The sequence below is a fragment of the Drosophila kikkawai genome, chromosome 2L (genome assembly GCF_030179895.1).
Source record: "Drosophila kikkawai strain 14028-0561.14 chromosome 2L, DkikHiC1v2, whole genome shotgun sequence".
In the NCBI taxonomy this organism is placed as follows: domain Eukaryota; kingdom Metazoa; phylum Arthropoda; class Insecta; order Diptera; family Drosophilidae; genus Drosophila; species Drosophila kikkawai.
In genome coordinates this window covers 5,417,598-5,443,309 of record NC_091728.1, presented here as the reverse complement: position 1 = coordinate 5,443,309, position 25,712 = coordinate 5,417,598, and the positions used below count along the sequence as shown (strand labels likewise).

The following is a 25,712-nucleotide window of genomic DNA, read 5'->3' as shown; positions in this document are numbered from 1 at the left end:
ACCTGCGTCAGTGTGTTAGTGCAGGGGTTAAAGTTGAAACTTAATGTGTTCAGCTTGTACGGGCATTTTGCAGTCCCACAGTCAAGTCATGGTTAGTTGAACTTTACATTGTTGCCAGACACAGTGGTACTTCTAGGGCTTGACTTTGGGCAGGACAAGTTTTAAAAATTTGCTAATAATATTCAAGGAATTATTTGTATTTTTATTCTACGTTATGGCTTGGAGTTCATAAGAAAATCCAATTATAGTATAGTTTGTCCATCAATTGGTTGTACAATGTATGTTTTATTATTACGAAACATATAAGTATATTACAAATACTTAGACTTGCAGTACAATTTCTAAATTTAAGATGCTGCGGCATGCTATCCTTGCTATAACATATATCCTCCTCCTGGTTCAATCTATTCTAACTAATATTTACACATTCACTAAAATTCATAAACTACACTATTTGCTATCTTTTCTATAACATACAACCTCCTCTTCTTGGTTGTCAATTTAAGCACATTGCAATTTTAAATATCGGCGACCATCTGCCCTTTAAAACTTTTAGGTAAAAGTACCTCAGACACTCTTCGTATTTCTGTAGGAATTGTAACGCCATGCTATATCCTCTGTTCATTCTGATAATGTACAAATTTATATACTAATTAACCAAAAATAATTAAAAATGTTGTTTTGAAATTCTCCTTAGCATGATCAAGCTCCTAAAAGTGATAGACGTTTGTTTTCAAAGAATACTAGTTTTATTTTATTTTTAAACAAAAAGATAAGCTACTAGGTCCACCGTAAAGCTTACCCATATTTTATATACATATTTTTTTTTGTGCTGACCGCCTTTCAAGTTGAGTTTTTGGACCGCCAGAGACCGCAAGATAACCTGCTGGTATTGTTACTTCTCGGAGACAAATAAACTTACGCACCGGATATGCAAGGGACACAAACCAGAGATGGCAATAAAATGCAAAAGGAAAAAAGGTATAAGTATTCTGCTCTTGGGAACGGCTGGAATATCAGATGGTTTACAGCCTTTGTTTATTTATGATAGGAGGACCCACCTTTCCGATCCGGGCACCACTCAAATTAAAGTGCCCACAAAAAATGGGATTTTCGAAACACAACATTCACGCTTCGTTCGGGGGAGGGCTTTCACAGGAAAAGCTTTCACCTGCAATTTTCCCGGCTGCATTTGCCATAAAACGAAAATTTCATTAGGCCTACCGACCAGCAAAATAAAAAAAAAGAGGGGAAAATAATAGAGCAGGACTTTCACTACGATTAGGGCTTCGCCCATTTGGTTTTCTTTTTTTTTTTTGCTGTAAATTCCGAACCATTTCCATTTTCGCAGAGAACGTGACTCCCCTTTAAAATCCCCGCCCACCGACTGGCTTCCGTTTTTCGGAACCCGAACCTCCGGCCGGAAAACTGTAAATAAATTTTATTTTTTGGCCCCACCAGCAAAAGTGCATAGAAAGGTTCGGAATCCCGGATAGAAGAGTCCATGCTCGAGGCCTTAAAAACGAAACTTTATCTGCATTTAGTACATAAATAATCGAGGGCCCTCGGTCCGAGGATTTTCGGAGGTGAAAAGGCTTTTAATTGCACTCCGGCAGCCTTGCCAATTTGTTTGGGATTGATGGACATGCTTTTTGCCTGATACTAGAGTCTGGAATCCCCGATTAATTTACATCACTCAGCAGGCTTTGGATTTACTGTCCGTTGTGAAAAATAAAGAATCTGGCTAATCACTTTCAGCTAAAATGGAAAATAGTGTGGATTTGGTTTTTACGGAAGCTTACCTAATGCCCAAGAAGCAGTATCTGCTCCAAGGCAGAGTCCCATTGGACTTTGAAGTAATGGGACCCCCGAAGATTAAGGTGGATAATTTGTAATTTTGTATGTAAATATCAATGTAATCCCTTATTTGGGTGTGATTTTTATAGATAAATGATATTGCTGAGGCGGCAACTGCTGTTCCTCCTGATGTTTTAGATTTCACCGACTTACCCGACCTAAACCAGCCGCTGCCGGAAGTTTCCATTCGCGAGCAACTGCGTCTGACCTCCGTGAACCGCGGGAAAATCGTCAGATGGCAGCTCGCTCACCAGGCCCAGCTGCTGGCCATGTGGCACTCCCACTCACCCGGAAATTAAGTTCAGGGATAGAACCATGTAAGTCTAGTCGGGACTAAGTGAGTTATCCTCTTGCAAATCCAATTCCCTGCAGGGAGTCAGGCGTTGATTGATGACCATAGGAGGACTTTTCCTGGGTTCAACTTATGACAGATAGTGAGAGATATGTGATGCTCTCATTTCCTGTGAATTGATATGTACAATTAACAATGGGAAACCACAAATAATAGACTAGAAAGCAACAAGAAATATATATGATATTTGTTTCATTTCATTTTCATGAGCTAATAAATTCTGCAAATTCTACAAAAAATATTGTCTATTATCAGTGATGAGAAAAATTGTAAAACAATATATGAAATAAAATATTTAACTTTTTGCGATGAAGAAATTTGATTAAACCAATGAAAATACATGGCTTTGGCAGGTATATTTATATTTATATCAGAAAACCAAGAGTTTTTTAAATAATTTAAAAAATATACAAAAATTCTTTGGGAATAAAGTACATAAACATTTTTTCAACTCAGCTTAAACCATAAAATCCGATCCATAATTTTACGTAAAATGAGCACTAATTGCTCAGCATAGAATTATCTTGGTGAGTCAACTTATTGTTAACAGGTGAGCACAATGTAATTATAATTCCAATTTGCTTCACCTTATGCTCCTGTCACACGCACAATTAAAATCCACAAACACAAATGTCAAATGATGCACTTTAAATGCAAAACTCACAATTCGCAATTTGAGTCTGCACAAATGACATGGACAATGGGAGGAAACAAGGGGAAATATCATCTCTACAGTCGGGTGCCAGGATGTTCAACTTGTGGCAGGATGCATTGATTTATGTCCTGGCAAACAAACAGAAACAGAGAGTGAGTGTTACATAAATCTTCATTTGTGAATTACATTTTATATGGTCTTTTGCCACATTCGGTCAAGTATAATTGCCGAGAAAATAATAGGGAGAAGTTGTTAAATATTAATTATGTTATAATAATAATAATTATGATATAAATATATTAAAATGTTTAAGTAAAATATATTTTCTTATTTACACCAGAAATACATCTAAATTTTACCCAAAATAAACCGGAAAATAAACCCAATAAAAAGACTTTAAGCTCTCTCAAACTATTTCATTTTTGTTAACTTCATAACATATGTTTAGTAACAAATAAAATTCTTTAAAAATATATATATAAAATATTACTGGCAAATTTATTGCTTTATTCCTATTAAGATAAACACCACTGTGAGTATATGTACATATGTTTCAATTAGTGCCTTCCATCGTACACAGAATTAAACTTTGGGATATCCCACCTTCAAGCTTAATTAAGGCAAGTGGCCAGCTCTATATCCTGCTTTATTTATATATGTACTTTATATGCAAATGCTTGATATTGTGTGCACTTTCTTTAGCAACTTCATATGCAGGATGAGATCCCTGCAAATGGAATTCCCTCAGATAGCCCGAAGTTCCTTCCTCTGTGAAATTTCTTGTTCAGATTTGAGTGTGTGCCAGTTAATGGAATTTAGGAGTTGCCAGCTAAGGACTCCATGTACTTTGAACGAAATATGGATCATTTCCCTCAACCTTTTGCAATTATTTAATGGAACTGTCTTTGGGGAAACCTGTTTCTAAAAATAAAGTACAAATTGTTTGCTTGGAAACTGAAAAAAGAGAAAAATAATCAAGCAAACGGATTTATTTCATTTAAAAACTGAAAAGTAAATCCTTACAGAATAGAGTTATTATCCTGTTAAAAAACTTAAAGCAGTGGAAAAACAGGAAGTAAAATTAACAAGACCCATGGAATCCCCCCTGGCAGTTAACTATGAAGGTAACTGCTTCATAACTTCATGTTATTTGCTTAATGAAATTCCCCCATCAGCAGGGACCGCCACCTCTCTAGCTGGCTTTAGCTTATTGAAATGCTGAACATTGAGAACATCCGCCTCCCAAAAATCCACCCTAAACCCCCTCGGAACACCCCAGATAACCCCCTTGGCCCACTTAAGTCGCCCCCCTTTTTGGCTACAACAATGCAAATATTATTCCTTGACACCAGCTGTAGTAGAGGCGAGCGAATCCGGCAGCTGCTGTCACTGGATCCCCACGGAAGGATGTGGCTTGGTGGGTCTGGGCGGCTGGGCTACCTCTTCCACGCCCACTTGGCATTTCCATTTCGTTGCTAATAACTTGTTGCATAACCAGAAATTCCCAACGCCTGCCATAAAGCACTTTATCAAGTTAATAAAAATTGATGGCTGGCACGCAAGCAATTTGTTTTTTGACTGCCAGAAGTATGAGTTGAAAATTTCAGAGAATATCCCTGAGCTATGCTTGTCATCTGTTGTACAGTACCTTAGGGTTTTATTCTTCAATTAATTTTCTAGGATTTATGTGGATATGTTTTATATGTTGTTTCTGATCATTTTGATACAGAAAGAAAGAGTAATTCGTTCATTGGTTAATTATTGATACCTTAATTTCATGCTTAATAGAAATTTATGCTTTTAAGGAAAGATCTAAGGAAATGAATTAAAAATCAGTGTATTTAAGGATTTTCCAACTTAATTTGTACACCCAGAACCTTGTTGAACTCCATAACAATTTAGCATTTGGCAAACGACTTGTTCTCCATAAATTCACGAGCAGTGCGTGTCCCATGATTATTTGCCCGCCAGGATCGTGACATCCGCGTGACTGCTGCGACACATCCTTTTCCCAATTCGTGAGTGATACGTGATTGGAAATAATTTAAGCTGCCGCTGCTGTGATAAACCAATTTGCGAAAATTTAAGATGAAAGACGAGACGCAGATCCGGACTCGGTGGCCACAGCCACAGCACAGCACAGCAAGGCACACATAAAATGGAAGCATTTTCACAACTGTCATTGAAATGTCAACATAAATCTACTGACAGCCAGTGTGCCAGGTTCCCTCTCGTCCTGTCCTGCCCCATATCCTTCTCCGGCGACTTTTGCGCGCTGCGTGACGTAAATGCTGATGAATATTTCTCATCTGCTGGCCGTGGTTCTTCTGGTTCAAGTGGGTGGAGCAAGGCGCTGGCTAGTGGAGCGAAGCTTTCCCTGCAGTTTTGTTATGTCGTGGATATCCATAGCTGGCTTTCAGCTGAAATGCACATGGAAAAAATATGAAATTTAAAGAAGAATATATTTAAGTACTTAATTAAAATATAGACAAACTTGTAATAAGGAGAAATATTAGGTATCATAATTAAATCTTGTTTTAAATATTTATAGCGATTTATACAAATATTAAAAAAGTATCTAAATTTGGTACCCCAAGTTCATAAGCATCGAATTAATTATTTTAGAATTTCTTGGAAACATTATTAAGCTTTTTACCAAGTGTAGAGAGACAAAGCAAACTGCTACTCCCAGCAGCGAAATGGGCTTGTCAGTTTTGATGAACTATCTTTGGCTGGCTCGTCCCTGTTCCGCTGCTAATGCTAATGCCTCTGACAGAGATCTATGTGCGGTCTGATTCATTCGAGTCCCAGTCTCGGTCCCAGACTGAGGCACACAGCCTTCGCCGAGCTTCAGACCCCGAGATGAGGTCACGTACAATGGCGTCGACGTTCGCTTGTTTTTGGCTTATTAAATGTTTAGTTGTTGTCCTGCCTCCCACAATTCCAGACATTTTCGGTGTGGTCTGCCGCCCCATGCATTTAGTATTAATTTGGCTTAAATGTGATTAATGTCTGGTTACAGAAAGGTTTGCTGTTTGTGGTCAGACAAAAGTCTGAGATAAACTAAGCCGGGATCAGCCATTGATATCAAAAAGGCCATTAACATACAGTTTTCAATTAGAGCAAGTGTTTGCAAATGTTTGTCTGTCTCTGCTATACCTAAATTTAATTGCACTAATTTTAGTTAGCTTGGTGAAATAGAGAATTCTTAATTAGTGCTTCTGGGAAAACAACAACCCATTAAGTCCTGCAGCTGCTGCAATAATTGTCTTTATATCCAACATTGAGTCTTGAGTAAATTTCACAAGGCCACTTCTCCAACCTTTTGAGTTAAAACCCCTTCGGTGGCACCTTTGATGGCAACCATAACTTAGTGGCAATAACTTATGCCCTGTGGGCACTGAGAGAGCAACATTCATTAGCTGTTTGCTGAAGCCGCCGGCTTTCCTTTAAAGCCGTTTATTTGCTGCTGCTGTGCACTTTGTGGTTTAATTAAAGCTCGGCAGACGGAGAGCGAAGTGTGTGTGTGGTGTGTGGTGTGTGAGCAGCTGCCTTAAACCAAATTACACTAATTGGGTTACCATATGACAGGGCACTGCGTCGGCTGTGACATTTGTTTGCCATGGCTTGCCAATGCTTGCATTATGTCCGCCTACCACATCCTTCGTCCCGCAGACTCACAATGAGCAGAGGGTTTGTGCACTCGGGAAGAAAATTCAGCAGAAAGCAGAGCAAATGTCGAAAAGGAAATTCATTTTTGGAAATTATATAAATTATAAGTTATAAAATAAGTTTGATTCCTGAAACATTTGATTTCAGACACATTTTTAATGCATTTTAAATATCTAAAGAGTTCTGGAGATCTCCCGAAAGTGAATATACTAGGAGACTTTGGTCTAAAGTTAATAATTTTTGTAGTAACCTTTTTTTTTTTTTTGGCAGTGCCGTCAGTAAGTCCTTCACTCCACTGGGCGTCGCATTCGCAGTTACCAGCTTGTAATAAGCTGCAGGATCATTTTCCGCACACCGGCTGCTTTGACAGCTGCAATAACACACACTGCTGAAAGGGTGTCGGAAAGAGGGGAATGGTGTTTAACTGGTGTAGACCACATTGGAAATGGAGCCCCAAAGAGATCAGGCCTAGTTCATTGAGTGCACAGCTGTTGGCCTTTAAACGGAGTCTCGTTACATTGCATTTAAACAAGGACACTAGACAGGAAACTAGATTTTGAATCAATTAGCTTAAAACATATTATTTAACTTTATTCATTTACTAAAGAAAACCTGAATGCCTTAAATAATTTATATTTTCATTAATGATAACTAAATAACCAGGGTATACAGATATATATACTCAGATATCCATGGCAGGCTCAAAGGACAATTCCTTGGCGTATACACTTTCAGCAGGGGTCATTATGTCCTCCAACAAGCGATTGAGAGACTCCGAACCGAGAGCGTACTTCTGCCCCTTGGCAATGTTATTGTGTTTGGCGTCTAAATAAATGCTGCAAAAGTTCCGCTCGCCACTCAAAATGTGCTGCAGGGCATTGCTGATTTGCTCGGAACCCAAGCTCTCTGGACCCTCGATCTCCGATTCATCGATCACTGCCGTGTCCGGATGGTCGGAGATTTTGGCTGCCCCCTCCTGCTCGTTGACCGTCTTCAAAATCTTAATGGTCTGGATGGAGAGCAAGAGTCCTGCTGAAAAGGAGGCCAGCCACTGGGCAATCAAAGTCATGGTGTGTCCGGTCTTACTAGGTTTCGATTGCCGAAGTGAATTTTGAATTATTTTATGTTGAACTACATTTCAATTGTAGTGTTTTTTTGAGCAATAAATCCCGAATACTAATTATAAGTAGTTATGTCCCAGATATCAGCGTTTAAATTTCGCAGCCGTTAGTGTCTAAATTAGATGGCAGCTCTGTTGAATTTAAAAAGCTATCGGTTATCGAAGTGCACAGTGAATGGTCGCTCACAATCGAACGATGTGGCAATGTTGGTCTCATAAACGAAATAGCTGGCAGCGCTATGTACGTGGCCACGGGCAACCAGCGTTACCAGACCGCGCATTCATTAACCGCCAAACCTGTATATATAAATAATTCATTTTGAAAATAGACCTAAATAAAGGTGAATAAAGGGAAAATTAAAATTAAATGAGCCACAAAAATAAGTAATATTTACTTATATTTATATACATCTATGTATAAGCTATCCCATAAACACACAATTTATAAGTTCTACATTTTCAATAAGATAAGTTACAAAACATATATATATATTAAAAAAGGCCACATTACCTCGGTACATTTATCCTTTAACTAATGCATTATATTTTTTTAAATCGGATAATTCTAGGAACAGTTAGGATGAACTCCACAAACCAAAATTTTTGGGACTCGGGAGAAGCCCGAAATCTCCCTAATATCTACATTTTTTGGATAAATCCCTCAGTTTTTTTTAGAAGTAACTATGTTTCACACTACAGAATTTAATATGGAGTTTAAAATATCTCCACATCAAAAAATATTTTAAAAAATATTAAATGTATCTGTCGAAAAGGCTTTTTTAACCCAAGTAAGCCAACACTGCGAAATCAATATATCCTTTTTATTTACAAATTTGAAGGGAACATGCGATTGCCAAGCTACAAGAGATTTTGGGCCAGACGATAGTTGTATTCCTCAAAGAGTTCCGGGGCTACTCTATACGGCTGGTCGATCAGCGACAGGCGGATGGGCGTCTGGCACGTGGGAGTCGAATAGCTGGGCGATGCTGGCGGCGGGGGTTGATAGCAGCTCGGCGTCTGCGGGAGTGGTGCCTGGTAGACAGGGGCTGATGGCGCCTGGCTGGCGTAACCCTGATCCACCTGGGCCGCCGGTTGGGGTGCCGGTGAAGCGGATAGGTAGATGATTGGTTGGTAAACGATTTGCGGCGGCGGCGAAGAGACGTAGTTTGGCTGGACCGCCTTGCCGTAACCGTCGGATGCGGGCTCCGTTTGGGCATAGCTGCTGGGCGCTGCGGGTTCATAGCTTACGGCTGGTGGTGGTGGCGGATCGTAAACAGGAGGCAATGGTGCAGGCTCAGCAGGAGGAGGGGCGTAGCTGTCTGTCGCAGGTGGTGCGGGCGGATCATAACTAGGGGCTGCCGGAGCAGGAACTTCGTAGGCAGGAGCTGGAGCCGGGGCAGGGGGCACATAGCCCGCGTCGCCATCACCGGGGCCATTATATTCAGGATTGGGTTTGGCGTATCCGCCATCGGGTGCGGCCCCATAACCATCGACAGCTTGATAGCTCGGACTCAGTGGTGCCGCATAGTTGGCCTGAGGTTGTGCACACCCACCGCCACACTGGACGCCACAGGGACTTGTGGTGTGAAAGAGATCGGGCAGCTTCTTGAAGAGTTTCATTTGTTTAAAGGGATCCAGATCCTGGAGCAGGAGGCCATTGTTGCAGTTGTTGGTAGGGGGGAGCACTGCGGCGGGTGGATACTGCACGTTGTTGTTGTTGTTGCAACAATTATTATTTTGCGGAAATAGATCGTCCCACCACTTCAGGAGCGAGCGATTGGTGCGCTTCAAGGACTCCTTGGGAGCCACCAAGGGACCGGCATCCACCATTTGATAATACTGTGCCTGACCAGGAACCGCTATGCGATTTGAAATGCCCGAACCGTGTGCTAAAGACGTGGACAGGAAAAGGGCTCCTGCCAAGAGGGACAGAGTCCACGAACTACTTCTTCCAGAGTCTAGCATTTTTCTGCAATTCCAATATTGGTTAGCAACTGGTAACCTCGCGTTTTGAACTCCCAATTACGACTAGCAAAAGGTCCGATTCAAAGCGGTCAACCTAAGCTGCCCCAAATCGAGCTGGATCAGAGCAAGGTCAGCATTTCGCGGTACTTTTGACGGGGTACAGTTGTTCACCTTTAAGTAATATTTAAATTTTAGCCAAGTCTTAGGTTCACTTTTTAATATTTCAATTTTAAATTATTCTTCAGTGAAAAATAATCATTTTCTTTAAAAGAGAATATTGCATATTCATTGGATTATTACCTTTTTTGTTAAGTTTAGAAAATAATGTACAATCATTTATCTCACAAACTTAAAGATACATAAGTATATTTTATTTTATATATTATTTATCATATATTTTAAAAACCTAAAGAGCATTAAGAGTTCTGTATAAGACAGAAACTACCAAAAAATCGAAATGAAGAAATCTTTTCCTGAACTTTAGGTTTTGCAACACCTCAATTCCCCACCGAAAGGTGTTCCCATTTCATCGAAACTTCAAGAGTCCCACATATAAGCATAAAATTCTTAAATATTGCAACGTCTTCACAGTTTTACCTGTGGTTTTTCCTGATTTGTGTGTTGTTTGCTTTATTGTTTATTTTCGACTTTTTCTCTTACGTGTTCGAAATTGCTAACCACCAATGCGAGCTTTCTGTTTGATTCGTGGAGCGTGGCTGGCTCTGCCTTGGCGGAAGTACGAACCGGGAAAGCAAAGAGAAAAAGATACATTGTACACATAATAATTATAAATATATGTATATATCCTCGTAAAATACCTCCTAAAGTGGTTGGTCATTGGCTTACTCATCGCGGTATTGCCTTATTCATCGCGTGTCCATTTGGTAATCGGCAAGGTTGGTCAATAAGAAAATATATGGAAAACTGAATTATATACTATAGTTCAATCATTCCGAAGATATTTCCTTAACTTGCTTTATCTTAACTCTGCCTCTCAGGCTCTCATTTTTAATAGGAGATCGCAAAAAACTATTGGTTCCGAACAATTAAGCATACTATAACATTTATCCATAATTGTGGATGGTTTTTAGTTTATCCGATCGTAAAAAGGTATACATCAATTTAATATCTGTTTAGAAAAAGGTAATGCATAATTCAAGTTTTGAATAATAAGTTTGTTTTGGAATAAGATTAAGTGGAAGAGAATCATATTCCCAATTTTGAGCGGTTGAGGAATATCAATTATCAAAATCTAACATTCAAGAAAACAATATTATATCAGCCTTTCTGAACGTCTGTATCTGTTTAGACAAGACACTAAACCCCTCCGAAATCATTAACTAATTCGCTATTCTTGAAACCTACAAATTAAATTTTATTCAATTTAAGTGTTCCGTTTACAAAACTGTAAGACTACAATTGTTGGAGATATCTGTGCTTTTGGGATACGCGCCTGCTGGTGCGCGAATGTTGCCGCTTGCGTTTTTCCGGCTTCAGAAGATCTGTCGCCTTACTAACAATTTGGCTAGCCGTTATTTCTTCTTGTTGTTGCTTCTTATCGAGGCTGCTTCCAGTCATCAGCTCGCGGTCGTATGGCTCATCCTCCAGGGAGTCATCATTTTCCGAGCCCAATATGTCACTCTCTGATGTCTCTGTGCTTGAAGGCGTCGGTGTGCTGGACGACGTTGGAGTACTTGGAGGTGACGGAGTATTGGAAGGCGTAGTGCTGGAGTCGAAGTTCAACATTCCTGATCTCTCGGTGGTTGATGTCTCTGCGACAGGTGCTGCCTCCGTAGTCGAAAAGGCAAGCTCGTTCGGATTAAAATTAAATACACGCTGGAAGAAGTTGCCGTTGGGCGTTGGCGGCATGGGAGGAGCCGCTCCTAGAATTCTATTGAAAGGATTGAACGGGTTGAGGGTTCCGAATGGACCGAAGGGGTTTAGACCCATACCAAGCTGCATTCCCATGCCGAAGGGGCCGCCCACCTGCTGATCCATGCCAAAGCCCTGGGACATGCCAAAGGTATTGCCGCCACTTCCGTATGCGCCGCCAAGGGGACCAGTCACTGGGGCGGGGGCCAAGCCAAAGGGACTGCCGAGAGTGGGAGGAGTTCTCTGCAAGACCCCAGGAGCTATTCGCGGCATGGAATAGTAGGGCGTCGGCTGCTGTTGTCCGTAGCAAGGCATTGTTATTATGAGCGGCTGGTAGCTGGGACAGGATGTGCTATAGCTCATCCCGTTATCCGCAGGTGGCTGACATTGAAGCGGTGCTGAGGGTGCAGTGCATCCATTGCAATTCACCGTAGATGGAGTAGGACTGGGTGGCACTCCCCCTTGACTATAAGCTGGAGGAGTTGGTGAAGATTGGCTGTTGTACGGATTATAGCTTGGAGCACCTTGTCCCACCAAAGGATGCATTGGTGCCGGTTCCCTTTGGGAACCAGCGGGCACTGCGGCTTCCTGACTCTGTGATCCTGCTCCGGCCAAACTGCTGTAGAATGCTCTCATCACAGGATCATTTTCGGGGTCGGATGAATGCGTTACGGGAACCCACATCATTTGATCCTGAGGATGACTTACTGGTGTGCGATATTGCTGGTTTAGTTCCTCCGGCCTGAATCTCACATCAGGTACGGCGAACACATCCCCTTCAAAGCCAGAACGGTGTCGACTGCTCCCAACTATCCCGTATTCCTTGCTGGGACGGTTCGACGAGCCCTGATCTGCTGTAGGATCATACGAAGGGGTCGTGGCCGCTGGGCCTGGGCCATTTGGAGTTCCTGGTGGAGTTGCTGGCGGGCTGCCGACAGTTGGGTAAGGAACTGACGGCAGGCTATGCGAGTGCGCTGCAGGTGCAAATGAATGGGCAGCCACGGGGGGTCCATAGAATCCGCCTTGCCCAAGGGCTGGGGACTGGGGCTGCTGAGGAAGAGGCTGAGGGTAGGGCGACTGCTCCTGGTATGACGTCGGTGGCGATGGCGACGGTGGTGGGAATTGATAAATTGGATTCTCTGCGAACTGTGGGTGAGGCTGGAAGGACCCGCCTCCAAAGGCGGGAAAGGACGGAAAGGTGTGAACGGATCCAGGCTGCGGGACAGGTTGTTGATTTTCAGGAGCGGGTAGATGCTCGACTCCGGGCACAGACTTTGGGGGCTCCATGCCCTGGCACATGTAGACAGGCTCCTGACCTCCTCCCTGATTCTTAACCTCCACACAGCCCTGTTGGCCATTCTCAGCCCCAAAGTTGGCACCCCGGCACATGTAGTAGGGCTCCTCCTGTGGCCCACTGGGCCTGATCTCCACGCAGATCGTGGTCATTGTGCGCTTACTGCGGTGCCGTGGCTCCTCCGAAGCGGGATTCTCCACCTTTCCAGATACTGTCGCACCTGCAGCTAGCCAGATGAACAGGAAAATCCATATTAGTTGCATTTTCCGGGCTTGAGGATGGGTCTCCATGTTGCGGTTCCGCTCACTAACTTCCGTTTCAGCGTCGAATGGGGCTTTTATAGTTCTCTGAAGCTCTGTATAAGGAATTGAGACCAGCATAAGAGAATGGAAATGGAGCTGCATCTAACACTCCCACAAATATCTTACCCAATGTCACAGTTCCTCGGAACTGTCTTCCGCAATCTCTCAATCACTTAGTTTTCCTTCTTCCCTTGCCTTCTTTGACACTTTGCTGAGCTTCTTTTGCCTGAAAATCAACTGACTGAATAAAAGGCACTGTCCGTGCGATTGACGAACGGACACCACATGGCGCGGCTTCCAGACTTTGGAGTAATACTCTTTCAAACATGGAACTAATGAAATTTGTAGTATACTCGGTTCTTGGCTTTTAATTTATTGTTCGTAAAGATAAATAAAAATATTTATTGATACATTGAAAATGAATAAAACTACTTAAATTTGATTTAAAAACTTTACTTTTATTTTAGCTGGTAAAACTAATAGTTGGTGTATGTATATTTAACTTATAATAAATATAATTTACCAGAAACATTTAAAGTAATTTGTAGAGCATTTATTATTCTTTAAATATAATTTATTGCCTGTCGCCTTGATTTTAGCTGAACCTCGCAATTTGCGGCTAGCAATACGATTTCGCGTGCTGGGCAGTTCAACAAACTCCTCAGGTTCCTATAAGCCATATCCACCGATTTACCAATAGTCAGCACTTTTGAACTCTTTCATGATCGGATCACTCAAAAGAAATAGGTGTCCCAAAAAAAGCGAGAGGAGGCATGGAATAATTCGGTCACTTGGTCAATGGGTGTTAGATACCATAATAAAAAATGCAAGGCAGAGAACCCCCTTTCCGACGATTAATATACATATGTACATAAAATATGATGTAAATTTTTATAAACCTTTAACCATTTTATTAAACCTTAAAATAAGTATACTTGTATGTATATCCTGGATGATCATATCAATTTCTCATCGATCGCATATGCCTTTTCATTACTCGCCCATACAAAACACAAAAAACCTAAACAAAGCAATCTAAACACTAAACTCTATAATAAATTCAACTATTCAATAAGATAAAATGGACAGGGATGAGGAGAACTACTGGCACCTGCGACCTTACAATGTACCCAACTTACCCCCCGTAGACGTGGTGGAACCTCTGACGGCACGGAATCTTTTCCAGCTGTACTGCAACACCTTCCTTGCTGCCAACTTTGCCGAGTCATGGGTTTTTTGGATGGACGTGGGCAAGACCCGGATGCAGGTGGAGGGCGAGGAGGCGAAGAAAACGGGTGCCAAAATGCCATCTTTCCGGGCCACTATACAGAACATGATTAAGGTCGAAGGCGTCAGATCTATATACGCCGGCTTTTCGGCTATGGTCGCCCGAAATTTTCTGTTTAACTCAGTCCGCGTCGTCCTATACGACATCTTTCGGCGCCCGTTTCTCTATGTCAACGAGCGCAACGAAGAAGTCCTCGGAACCCACTGGGCCCTGGGTTGTGGCTTCACGGCGGGCTGCATAGCCCAGGGACTGTCCAATCCCTTCGACATCGTCAAGGTTCGGATGCAGACGGAAGGCCGCCGACGGCAGCTGGGCTACGAGCCGCGGGTAAACAACATGGTACAGGCCTTCGTGGACATCTACAAGCATGGGGGCCTGCCCAGCATGTGGAAGGGCGTAGGACCGAGCTGCTTGAGGGCCTGCCTCATGACTGCCGGCGACGTGGGTACCTACGATCTGAGCAAGCGTATGCTGAAGCGCCACCTGAACTTGGAGGAGGGCATCCCACTGCGCTTCGGGGCCTCAATGTGCGCCGGCTTCACAGCATCCGTGCTTAGCACTCCGGCTGATGTAATCAAGTCGCGGATGATGAACCAGCCGGTGGATGAGAACGGAAAGAATCTATATTATAGAAACTCCTTGGAATGTGTTAGAACGCTGGTAAAGGAAGAGGGGGCACTAACGCTGTACAAGGGCTTCCTGCCCATCTGGTTTCGTCTCGGACCCTTCTCGGTTCTCTTCTGGCTGTCAATTGAACAACTGCGCCAGTGGGAGGGCCAGGTGGGATTCTAAGGGGTTAAGTATTCCAATAGGATGAAATTTTAAGGTGATCAGTATGTGGAAATGTGTTTTTACGTAAATTGAATTATATACATATGTATCTATATAGATTTTACAGAGTTAGCTTTCTTATATTTTGTAGGTACAAAAAAAACTAATCTGCATGCAGAAGATTCGAATGTTTTTATCAAATGTAATAGCTTTCGCCCTTAGTATTGTTTTATATTTATTTATTTATTTAGTTTCTGATGGCATATAAAGGCTCTGCAAAGCTCTGCCTGAATTCTAACAATTAAATTATTAACTTTACATCAGTTTTTATTAAAAATAAATTATTAAGGTAAATTAGTTATGTTGTATGCAATTGTGTTTCAAAAGAAAAATTCCTTTCCATTTTATTTTAATGATTATAACTAATTGATCTCTGATTGCTTGACAACTGCATCAGCCTGATGACAAAGCCAGACACAAGTCATTTTTAGACGACTGCTTAGAGATCGTGGAAATATTTGCATACTTTATTGAATGAATCAATCTCGCCCGCAGCCAAAGAAATTATTATTTGCCGTTAGAGATGGAAATGAAGACACACGCGCCTCAAATTGCGAAGTGAGCAGAGCTGCTAAAGGCCAACGGCATAGTATAGTATGATTAATTACCCAGTTGATAAAAGTTGTCAAACGGCTACAGCCTCGGTTTTATTTTCTGCCCGGCCCTAAGGCTCTTTCTTAGATTTATTTTGAGATCCACCAAAATCCACCGAAAAAAAGGGAAAGTAAATAAAACTTTCCACGGGAACAAGTGTTGTGGCTAACGTTCTTTAGAAATGCACTCAAAATAATTTGTATTTGAATATAGAAATGGTGGCATTTCAAAAAATATGCTAAAGATACATACCTATAAAAAAATATATATAACGATTTTTTTGGTGGCTTTTTTTGAGAAAATGCCTTGGTATGTACAGATGTGGGTCAATGTTTTTTGCGAGATGCCAGCCAAGCAGAAGCATACAGAACGACAATTACTCACGTCTCCTCCACTGGCAGCCGAAAGATAACGCCAACTGCAGAAAAATTAATAAATACACATTTCTCTTTTATGTATAACATTTTCAAAAGAAATAATTGCGCCATTGCGTCAGCCGTTTTATACGAAGATACGAAAATAGCCAGCAGTCCTCCGCATAGGCCAAAAATGGTAAAGAACGTGAGAGCATTGACTTTCTATATTCATTTTAAAGAACAAATATAAACGCACAGAACATAAATAAAATAAAATATATAAAATGTGTGCACAATTTTTACGAGGTTCCAAAGACTGAAATGTCTTTGGCAGCTTACCAAATATTTATGGAACCATAGATTGCCGCCCGCCAAATAATAATGATTTGAGGTGTGTTTAATTTTTAATGAGGAGCATTTTCGGTTGTCTCACTCGCATTTTTTATTTCAATAGTATTAAAGTATCGAATTATATATGTTGTTGCTTTTTGTTTTTTTTTTTTTATATCCATATATTTATGCGTTCAGGGTTTCCTTCTTTCTTTTCTTTTTCATTTTCATGCTTTTACGAAAAATGTCCGGGTATGGTGTAGGCGGGATCGGGAAAGGAAGGAAGCGGGTTGGATATCGGGACTTGGTTGTTCTCTAATGGAGAATTAGTGTGTGAGAGCGCGAAAGAAGAAGGCTTAGAGACATTGAAGTTTTAGCTAAACGTAAAAAAAAGCGGTTTAAATATTGAATGCTGGGTAATACTCGTACGCAGTTAATTAGTAACATTATCGTTATGTAAATGGTAAATGGCAATTTTGTCGGATTCACGCAAAGAATGTTCCTCCAGGTGCTACAATGCCTAATAATGCATATAGCGCACAATTTCGCTAAGATGTCGGTACGATGCGGAGAAGAGCGACTTGTCGCAAGGATGAGAGAACGAACTAGTATCTATAAGACGGGCACGGGGAACACAAAAATTTGGAGTCTGAACACCTACGGTGTGGTGATACATCTAAGATTTAGCTTGAAGAAGTTATTCCCACTCTTTCGATCTCAATCTTGTATAAAAAATGTAGCAGTTTTCCAGTTTTCGTTTTTCGTTTTTCCCTTCTAACCACATAAATAGAGTAAAAATAGAGCACCGGGGATGGATCTCCAAATAGTTTACATATATAAATATATATATATAGGCATATTTATTTATATTGGTTGGTATTTTTTCCTGTGTGTTTTCTGCTTTCCTTGCCTCTCATTCCCTTCGCTTTATTTCCGTTGTTCTCTCCCTCCTCCTTTGCTGTCCGTCCGTCTGTCAAATTGAAATCTTCTCTCACTCTCACTCTCTCTCTCTTAGTTTTTGTTTCATTTTGTATAAAACCTGCGTGTGTGTATGTGTGGTTTGCCTGTATAAATATACATAAAGATCTTAAAAAATTTGCCTGCTCATTTTCAAGTATCTGGTATTGTTGTTTACATTGAAAGTTTCCAATACATTCGTGTGTGGACTTCGATTTTGCTTAATTATGGGGATGCGCTTCAGTTTTGAGTTTTCCTTTTATTCTTTTTTTTTATCGTATAAACCAAAAAGTTTTAAATATATAATAATGCAGAAATTTATAATTTTGTTGTAATTGGGTAATTATTTTTGCGTTTGACATTTTTTAGCAATTGCATTTACTCCTTCTTCCGTTTCTTCTGATGCTACACACAAAAAACCGCAAATTATCTTGTTGGCCGTTGATGGTTTTTCTCCATTAATTTTTAAATATTAATAATTACTTTTTTATGTGTTTGTTATTAGTTCATTTACGGTTTCTCCTCTTATCAAATGTGTTGCTGCTGTTCTTCTTCTTGTTGTTGTTGCTGCTGTAGGGTGCTTGTGTGTAGGTGTGTGTGTTATGTGGATGATGGGGCTGTGTTGTGTTTGTGTGTTGATTTATTCTCCTAGTACCCGCAAGTAATCAGATAATCTCCAAGTTTCTCTACCACGGAAGCGGCCTGCTGGGGCTGAACGGGATCCTCATAGATGGACACGATCACGGCTGTAAAGAAGACAAAAGGATGCAAATAATTGATTAGTAATAATACAAAACATGTAATTATAATTTAAATTTCAGCTACTGCCATCGTAGGGTATTATAGCGTTGTCCGACTGTCAGTTTATTATCCAATCAATTTCATTTAAATAAAATTGTTCACAAATTTTCATATATTTCATCAACAAATAGGCATATTAATTAGACAAAAGAATCACTCAGTTGATGGATGAGAATATTGACAATATTTTATTTTTATCAATCATTTTATTCTTATCAATTTTTATTGGTTGCTTGATTGGCTGTAACCTAAAGTAATGATAATAGCTGGTGGTAAAAATCAGTAGAAATCCAGTAGTCTATCCGGTTACCAATGATGCTCTCAAAAGCAAGGAGAAAGCCACCACCGCTATCAACAGTGGAGAAATAAAAACTAACAGTATATTACAACAGCAAAGCAGCATCGCTTCGACAGATAGAAATTATGAATAAAGAGAGCTCGCAGAGCGCAGTCGGAGGTGAAAACCGGACAGGCCACCGTCCCAGACGACACGTCAATAGCAAACCAGAACACAGGCCCCGAATGAGACAAGTCTCGAGTTGAGTGGCTAATACGCACATTAATCAAATGAGCAGAAAAGTGATGGAAACCTAATTGATTGAGCGCGCAGAGCGCCCAGCTCAACTCAAATCGAAGCATGAATGGAAGTACGCAGCTCGCCCGGAGGTCAATAAACCGGGCCCAGCTCTCGGTTCTTCCAACCGATAAGCGACATATAATTTGAGCAAAATATTAAAAGAAACACCTGTGGTGACCTGCTGTCAGCTCTTGGTAGGTCTAATCTAATGAGTCTCAGTGTGTCATTACAAATACAATACTGTATTTCGTATTCGTAACTTTAAAGAGTATTTGCAATATAAACAACAAGAAATAAAATAGATTATAATAACTTGTTTATATGTGCCACTTAAGATGCAAATTTTAAATTAGAGAAAGACTAACAAGAGACATTATTTTCTTCCCATATAATACTTGCCCCCGTCGCCAGTTAGTAAGTTTCTCAAGCATAACCAAACAGAGTCATATCGAATTGCATTTACCCTTAACTCTGACGGTTAAAGCGAATCATAAACAATGCCAATTTGCGGGCTGGCGGCGCTTCAGCAACCCGACGACATTCGGTCAGATAATAGATATTTCAAGTAGAGTGTAAAGGTGCAATTTTGTAGCAATGTATGTCGGCCCTACTAGGCCCAGCCAACCGTTCAAATTACCCGATCAGCTGTTTTGGGGGCAGCTCAATGGCCGACTGGCGCCCGACACACGAGCAACGCGTGTGTTGGCCGGGTCCAAAGCAAACTGGCCACGGAGGAGGCGAAGAACCAAGCGGAGACCGACCGAGGCAGAGCCAGAAACACGGCCAGACAGAGACCAGTTTGGATTATTTTTACCATTTCTTGCCTATTTTCCTATTTTTATGCCGCTCCTATACACTGTGCAACGTCGTTTGCACTTGAAATGGATTATGGCAATAACCTTGAGCTTGTCGTTGCATTGGCGGAGCAGGGGGGTAATGTGTGTGGTGTGCTGTGCTGTGTGGTATTGTGTGTGTGGTGCGCAACAGTTGCCGCAAAAACTGTACAAATATGGACGCGCGGAACGGCTGACGCGTCAGCAAACAAACTGGTCGTAAATGCAAACAGCCGCGGCAGCAGCAGCAGCAGCAGCAGCAACAAAAATCAAAATTAGCTTCTTGCCATTGAGGCACTAGCTGGCTATCCGAGGGAAGCGAGTGTGAGCGGGAGAGCTCGGCGACTGCTAACAACATTGACATGGCCAAGATTTTTTTTGTTTCTAACTAGAGATGCTGAAAAACGGAACGAACGAAAAAACTGGAGCAGCAGTAGCGACACATAAAATAATAATGATAATGGTCCCTAGTTTACCACTCTCTTTTTCTGTCTCTTGGTGATTTGGCTTAACTTCTTGGTAACTTATATATATTAAGTTTCGACCCTCCTACCAAAACTTTGGAGAGAAATAAGGCGGTAATCACTCATTTATGGCTACCAAATTTCTTTTAGAGTCCCCAAAACTTATCTGGCGTTCTGTGGTGGATTAAATTCTTTGCACCAACGATAAGTCGAACAAAATGAGTGGTATTAAACCATTTTTGTGGGATGTCTGTGTGCTTTTGCTTTTGGATTGCGGTTGTTCATACAAAGAAACAGCTGATAGCTGTTATCAGGGCGGGGCACAGACATCCTATCGATAACGTGAATTGGTAACTGTATTCACTGAAATTCGACATTTCAGATAGTAAATGTTATTGAGAACTCTATATATATGAAATAAGATCTGCGAAACAAACAGAAAATTTCCAAAACAGGAGCTAGCTGCTGGTATTAGTCATTAGTTTTCTAACCTAATGTTTGAGTCATAAACAGGAAGCCTTCGGCTGGGAGTTAAATTAATCCAGAGGGATTAGATAAGCTAGAATTAATTAGATAACTATTTTGGTGGAGCTTAATTAAAAAATAACTAATTAAGTGTTCCCTGAATAGCGATTAATTATTATTTTTAAATAATAATAACAATAAACATTTGTATTGTCTGTTGATTTCAATATTATCACATATATACTATATACTATATTAAATAATGGTTTTTAAAGAATACTAAAATTTAAAGCTGAATTTGTATGGTATAAAAAGTTGTGTTATCTGCCCTATTATCGATTTCGCAGGCGACAAAACTGATCTCAAAAGAGGGACAAGTGGACTACTATTGTAGCTCCTTATATCGAGATGGCTCACCTTGTGTTGTCTTCATGCAGTGTACTCCGCTTCGGCCGAGCTTGGCGCGCACCACACGATCTGTGCCGGACAGGTAAATGTACCGCTGGCCGGCGAGTGTTACGCCGTTGCTGGTGAGCAGGTCCTGCTGGTCAAAGCCGCTAATCAGTTTGGAGAGCTCCTCCTTTGTCACCTGCAAAATATGGAAAGATAGGGTTTGGATTAGTGGGGGTGGACATTGCATGTGGAATGGCTTATTGGACTTTTAAGGGTCACGCACGCATTTCAATAAATTTCGGTGCGTTCTTAGTTCTTACTCTGCCGTCATTTGTATGCGTCAGGGTGTGCAGCGGAGGGGGATGGTTATGTGGCAGAAAAGATATTGGAGTGGCGGCGCGCCCTTTTCAGGCGCACACACAAAGCATTAATTTCTGTTAAAATATCAAAGTAATCAACGACGGACGGCGCAGCGGCAGCCCACGCAAACGCGAACCACCAACCACCAGCGAAAACCACCACCCATTTTGCCAACAGTTGGCAACAACACGCGTGGCCACATCGACGACGGCTGCCAACTCATTAAACCAAAGGTGGTCGGGTCCATGCAAGTGGTGAAAAGGGATTTGAGGGGGTGAAAGTGCCAGGGGAGTGCCATTGGGCCTTTATAGAAACTTAAAACAAGTAAAAAAGGATATGGCAAAGAGTTCTGTTACCTCGAAAATAATACAGAGATCTTACAGATACAAATGTTTTGGATGGGCAGCAAGGATATAGAGACTTCGGCTTGAGAAGTTACTTAGCTTTGTTTCTCGTCGGTTTCGGGAAAACAAGTTTGCAAACTTGAATGTCTTGTCCGGCCAAAAAAAGAGTCACACACAAAGAAAGAGGGCGATAACGAAAAAGAGAAATAAAGTGAGAGAGAGTGAACGCGGGAGAGCATTCCAATGTCATTAGACTTGACCAAATCAAGTGCAGGAAACAGCTGGTCTTCAGAGAGAAGGGAACGAAATTGAATTTATAAATCGAGTGAGTGTGATTAATCGTTACCCCTTTTCTTCCCCCCCAAACGGTGACACATGCGCAGCACCTCAAACACAGCATCGAGAAGTTTCTATTGAGCGGCGCGAGTGGGAGAAAGAAATTATAGAAGAGAGGAGCCGCAAGAAGCCGGTTTTTGCGTACAAAGTTATGCCAAATATTTTATTAAATTGGCGTAGACAAGCATTCAAAACAAAAAACCATATAGATCCCAACAAATGTACATAAACGGACATATTTTATTTGCACAAAATAAAACACATCTCTTGCCTTTTTAGGCATGTTTTTATTTGGCAAATCATTTTTGCAAAAGGGGAATACAAAGACAAACGTCGACTTTTTGATAAGCTCCCAGAATGGCGTTCGCTCCGGAGATCTCTAAAAACAGTCTGGCAAGGCTCAGAGAGCAGCTGATCAGATCAATCGCGAAAGGAAAAAATCAGGTATATTCACCTGAGTGAATCATGCGAATGAAAAATTAAAATCGAAAAGCCAAAATCAAAAGTAGGTAACTCAGGTAATGCGAAAAGGGAGAAAAATAAACAAAAGGCAGATGGGAAAGCAATAGGAGATAATTGAACGAAAGTGATACGCGTGCAGAATATGTCAAGCAATAAATAAGAGAGGCGAGATGGAGAGGAAGAGCAGCGCCGACGAAGAGATGATGACGTTGACAACGGACAAAAGCGGCTTAAAAACTGAAAAATTGCTGTGGCAAGACGACTGCCAACTCATGGCTGAAATCGGTTTATAGTGCAATTGCGATATTGTTGGAAGCGTCGACAAACAAAGCAAAAGGGAGTGGCTGGAGTCGAATGAAGCGCAACAGACGGAGAGCAGGATAAAAGCACATGGAGTCAGGAGGAAGTCGCACACACACATATAAACACAGAGAGAGCACAAACTCATTTATACAAAACCAAAAACGTGGCGCGCATATGAAATGCTCAAGAAATTTTAGGGCGCTCTCCCATGGTGACGCGGCATCGAGATATATGTATGTATGTGTTTCCTTCATTTCGCTCCGATAAAGAGATTTTTTGCGAACAACAACAGAAGCGGGCGGAGATAAAAAACCAACACATCATATCAACTAAAACTGATAAAGGCACCAGCAGAGTGGGCAGTCGTTCTCTTCATTGTGCTCTTCCTAGGAATAGGGAGTGGATGCATTATCAGGAATCAGTGTTGAATAGTACCGGGAAGTCAACATCTGCACATTTGAAACTGCTGTTGATATCACATTTCCCTCCCTCTACCACCATCCGTCCTATTACCGCGAACTAAATCCGAGCTGTGAGTAAGTCGGCGGCATGACTCACCGAAAATCTCTAATGGCAATTTGATAGACGAGTGATTAAGAAGGCTAATTGCCCTATGAAAATTAGCAATTTAGTGACAGCTCTTATCGTAACACCAAGCTAAGATTAGAAGATGAATCCCACGCGATCACGCACACAAACGCACTCTCGGGGGGTCGAATGAGAGCTGGCCTGCGCAGAGAGCAGCGCTCCAGGGGGTGAACTTGGAGAGTGTGATTGAGCAAGAGAGGGTGGGAGTTAAGTTGCTGTGCTGCTGCGTTGCTCTTTATCAAACCGAAACTCAAACGAAATAATCATGGCGGCCATGCATGTGCGGCGCCTCCTTTGTGTGGGAGAGAGCGAGAGCGGGCGAGTCACACCCTTGAACTTGCGAAAATTCATTGTCAACTATGCGGCGCTTTTCCAGGGACATCCGCGGGAGGGACTGCTATTTGCCGTATCCGTACTCACCTCAAATCCATTGGATTGGGCCCAGATGTTGCCATCGTGTCCGGCGATGCACGCCTTGGTCACGCACTGGGAGGCCAGGAGTTGGTTGTCCACATAATCTTGCCAGCTCATGGTGCTTTGTTTTTGGTGGTCGTGGGTGCGGATTAAGAGTAGATTGGTATTGGTTGTATATCGCTGGTTTACCGCACGGCGCGTCTCTTCTCTCTTTCGTTTCGGGGGTCACACGAAATTTGCAGGGAGACAAAGGAAAATCGCTAAGCTGACGATTTTTCTTTCTCGGGGTTACTAATTTCGAACTGCAACGAGAAGGGGGAGAGAGTGGTAGACATTTGTTAACATTTATCGTATTGAATCGCATAAATAGCCAATCGCTGCCCCCCGCTAATTTCGCAAACTGTACGCTCTTCGACAAAGCCGTCTCATTCTCTCTTGGGCTTTTCTGTACTTTGTTAGTATCGCTGATTACTGACTTTGTGACTTGGCTGGGCGATAAACTAAGCGCACACTTTGCACCAGCGACAAAGACGAATCGAATTTTATTCCTCCGAAAAACTCACATATACACACACACTATAGGCACAGCCACACGACACGAACAGGCGGCGAGGGGGTAGAGACCAAAGACTGAGACAGAAACAGGGACCGTCGTACGGCAGCTCCAACGACACGTCCGACTTGCACAAAGTGAGAAATTGAAATTGATTCAATTTAATTGAGGGATTGACGGTAGAGCTGGTCGGCGGCACTCGATATATCGATACACCGAGTGCTTCGATTCGATAGCGATTGTGAGCGCAAGTCCAAGCGAGTGGAGTGGTTTTTCTGCCTAGACCTTGTTGTTTTCTGCTTCCCACTGTCGGCCCCACTCCCTGGACCCAAAACTGATCGTCAAAGTTAGGCGAGAGCCCACTATCGATGGCTTCCGATAGCGATTGTTTGCCTGCTGGAAAAACCCGCTCAGAAACGCCGCAAGGCACTCAATCGTCTCTCTCACGGAGAGCGAGTGCAGCCCGTCTGGAGCGTGCGTGTGTGCGAGCGAGATGGGCGTGTGCGGCGAGCCGTTATTAATCTGCCGGCAGCGGACAATGCAAATGAGTGAGAGAGAGCAGACGATGACTCAACGGGTGTTGGTGAGTGTATTATGAATCGCCTTTCCTGGCCGGCACCGAGTGTCATAAATTAAAAATAGACCTTTATTTTCAACACCTATATGTGGGCGATTTTGCTTATAGCTCCCTGCTCCGCCGAATTTTTTCGCACAAACCGGCAGCGGCAGCCGAACTTTTCCCCACTTGACTTTTCGCACACACATATACACACACGGACGCGACGACGCAACGCCGCCGGACATGTGTGGGCTTTGATCCTCGCCTCATAGCGCAAATTCCGCGCACCAGTCGCCTTCATTTTCCAATTTACCCAACAGTTTGCCAATTCACTGAATCGCAGGATTTTTTTAAATTCCCACTTACACTGTTCAAGAAATCGTCGATGAAACTGAGTGACCGTATGCGGATTAAAATAATATCTGGATCAGTGTTGCCAGATGAAAATTTGGTTCGCCCCTAAAAAATCTCAAAAAGCCTAAAGACCCATTACAATTTTAGTATTTAAACCAATGAAATTAAACATTTATCCTTTGTTAGTAGTTATTTATTATAATAATTTATGCTTCGAAGAAGCCCCTAAAATGCCAGCAAAAAACCCTAAATCTAGGTGGTCCGCCCACCAACAACGTACTTACGTCAAACTAAGATTTTGTTCACTTACGTTTTTCGCTACGTAATGTTCACCCAAGTGTGCCCAGCTGCTCAGAAGGAGAAAGGTCACTTGAATGAATGAATTTAAAGAAAAATAAAGTTAATTTTCTTTAATTTAAGTAAATAGTAGTAAACTCTGTTACTCTCATTCTGGAAATTCC

At 41.8% G+C, this 25,712-nt stretch overlaps 6 protein-coding genes across 7 annotated transcripts; 2 read left to right on the top strand and 4 right to left on the bottom strand.

The window, feature by feature from the left end:
- Window positions 1-1,703: 1,703 nt before the first annotated feature.
- Window positions 1,704-2,388, top strand: LOC108075828 (uncharacterized). The gene is made up of 3 exons (XM_017168399.3): window positions 1,704-1,880; window positions 1,947-2,174; window positions 2,230-2,388. Exons 1-2 carry the CDS (start codon window positions 1,764-1,766, stop codon window positions 2,154-2,156), a joined length of 327 nt encoding a protein of 108 aa, XP_017023888.1. The 5' UTR covers window positions 1,704-1,763; the 3' UTR covers window positions 2,157-2,174; window positions 2,230-2,388.
- Window positions 2,389-7,101: 4,713 nt separating this feature from the next.
- On the bottom strand, window positions 7,102-7,714 carry LOC108075824 (uncharacterized). The gene has a single exon (XM_017168395.3). It carries the CDS (start codon window positions 7,603-7,605, stop codon window positions 7,219-7,221), a length of 387 nt encoding a protein of 128 aa, XP_017023884.1. The 5' UTR covers window positions 7,606-7,714; the 3' UTR covers window positions 7,102-7,218.
- Window positions 7,715-8,464: 750 nt separating this feature from the next.
- On the bottom strand, window positions 8,465-9,671 carry psd (palisade). The gene has a single exon (XM_017168387.2). It carries the CDS (start codon window positions 9,619-9,621, stop codon window positions 8,515-8,517), a length of 1,107 nt encoding a protein of 368 aa, XP_017023876.1. The 5' UTR covers window positions 9,622-9,671; the 3' UTR covers window positions 8,465-8,514.
- Window positions 9,672-10,989: 1,318 nt separating this feature from the next.
- LOC108075804 (uncharacterized) lies at window positions 10,990-13,349 on the bottom strand. Its single transcript, XM_017168375.2, has 2 exons — window positions 13,216-13,349; window positions 10,990-13,142 (listed from the first exon to the last, which is right to left on the bottom strand). Exon 2 carries the CDS (start codon window positions 13,075-13,077, stop codon window positions 11,035-11,037), a length of 2,043 nt encoding a protein of 680 aa, XP_017023864.1. The 5' UTR covers window positions 13,078-13,142; window positions 13,216-13,349; the 3' UTR covers window positions 10,990-11,034.
- Window positions 13,350-14,070: 721 nt separating this feature from the next.
- Window positions 14,071-15,871, top strand: LOC108075888 (mitochondrial uncoupling protein 4C). The gene is made up of 2 exons (XM_017168497.3): window positions 14,071-15,172; window positions 15,704-15,871. The coding sequence occupies exon 1, from the start codon at window positions 14,171-14,173 to the stop codon at window positions 15,167-15,169; it is 999 nt and encodes a 332-aa protein (XP_017023986.1). The 5' UTR covers window positions 14,071-14,170; the 3' UTR covers window positions 15,170-15,172; window positions 15,704-15,871.
- A 1,813-nt stretch (window positions 15,872-17,684) lies between these two features.
- Window positions 17,685-25,398, bottom strand: chic (profilin chic). 2 transcript variants are annotated; one of them, XM_017168498.3, is made up of 4 exons: window positions 25,264-25,398; window positions 23,792-24,087; window positions 21,003-21,174; window positions 17,685-18,191 (listed from the first exon to the last, which is right to left on the bottom strand). In XM_017168498.3, exons 2-4 carry the CDS (start codon window positions 23,900-23,902, stop codon window positions 18,094-18,096), a joined length of 381 nt encoding a protein of 126 aa, XP_017023987.1. In that variant the 5' UTR covers window positions 23,903-24,087; window positions 25,264-25,398; the 3' UTR covers window positions 17,685-18,093. The 2 variants fall into 2 exon arrangements, with proteins under 2 accessions (XP_017023987.1, XP_017023988.1); XM_017168499.3 differs by lacking the exon at window positions 25,264-25,398 and adding an exon at window positions 24,349-24,506.
- Window positions 25,399-25,712: the final 314 nt, after the last annotated feature.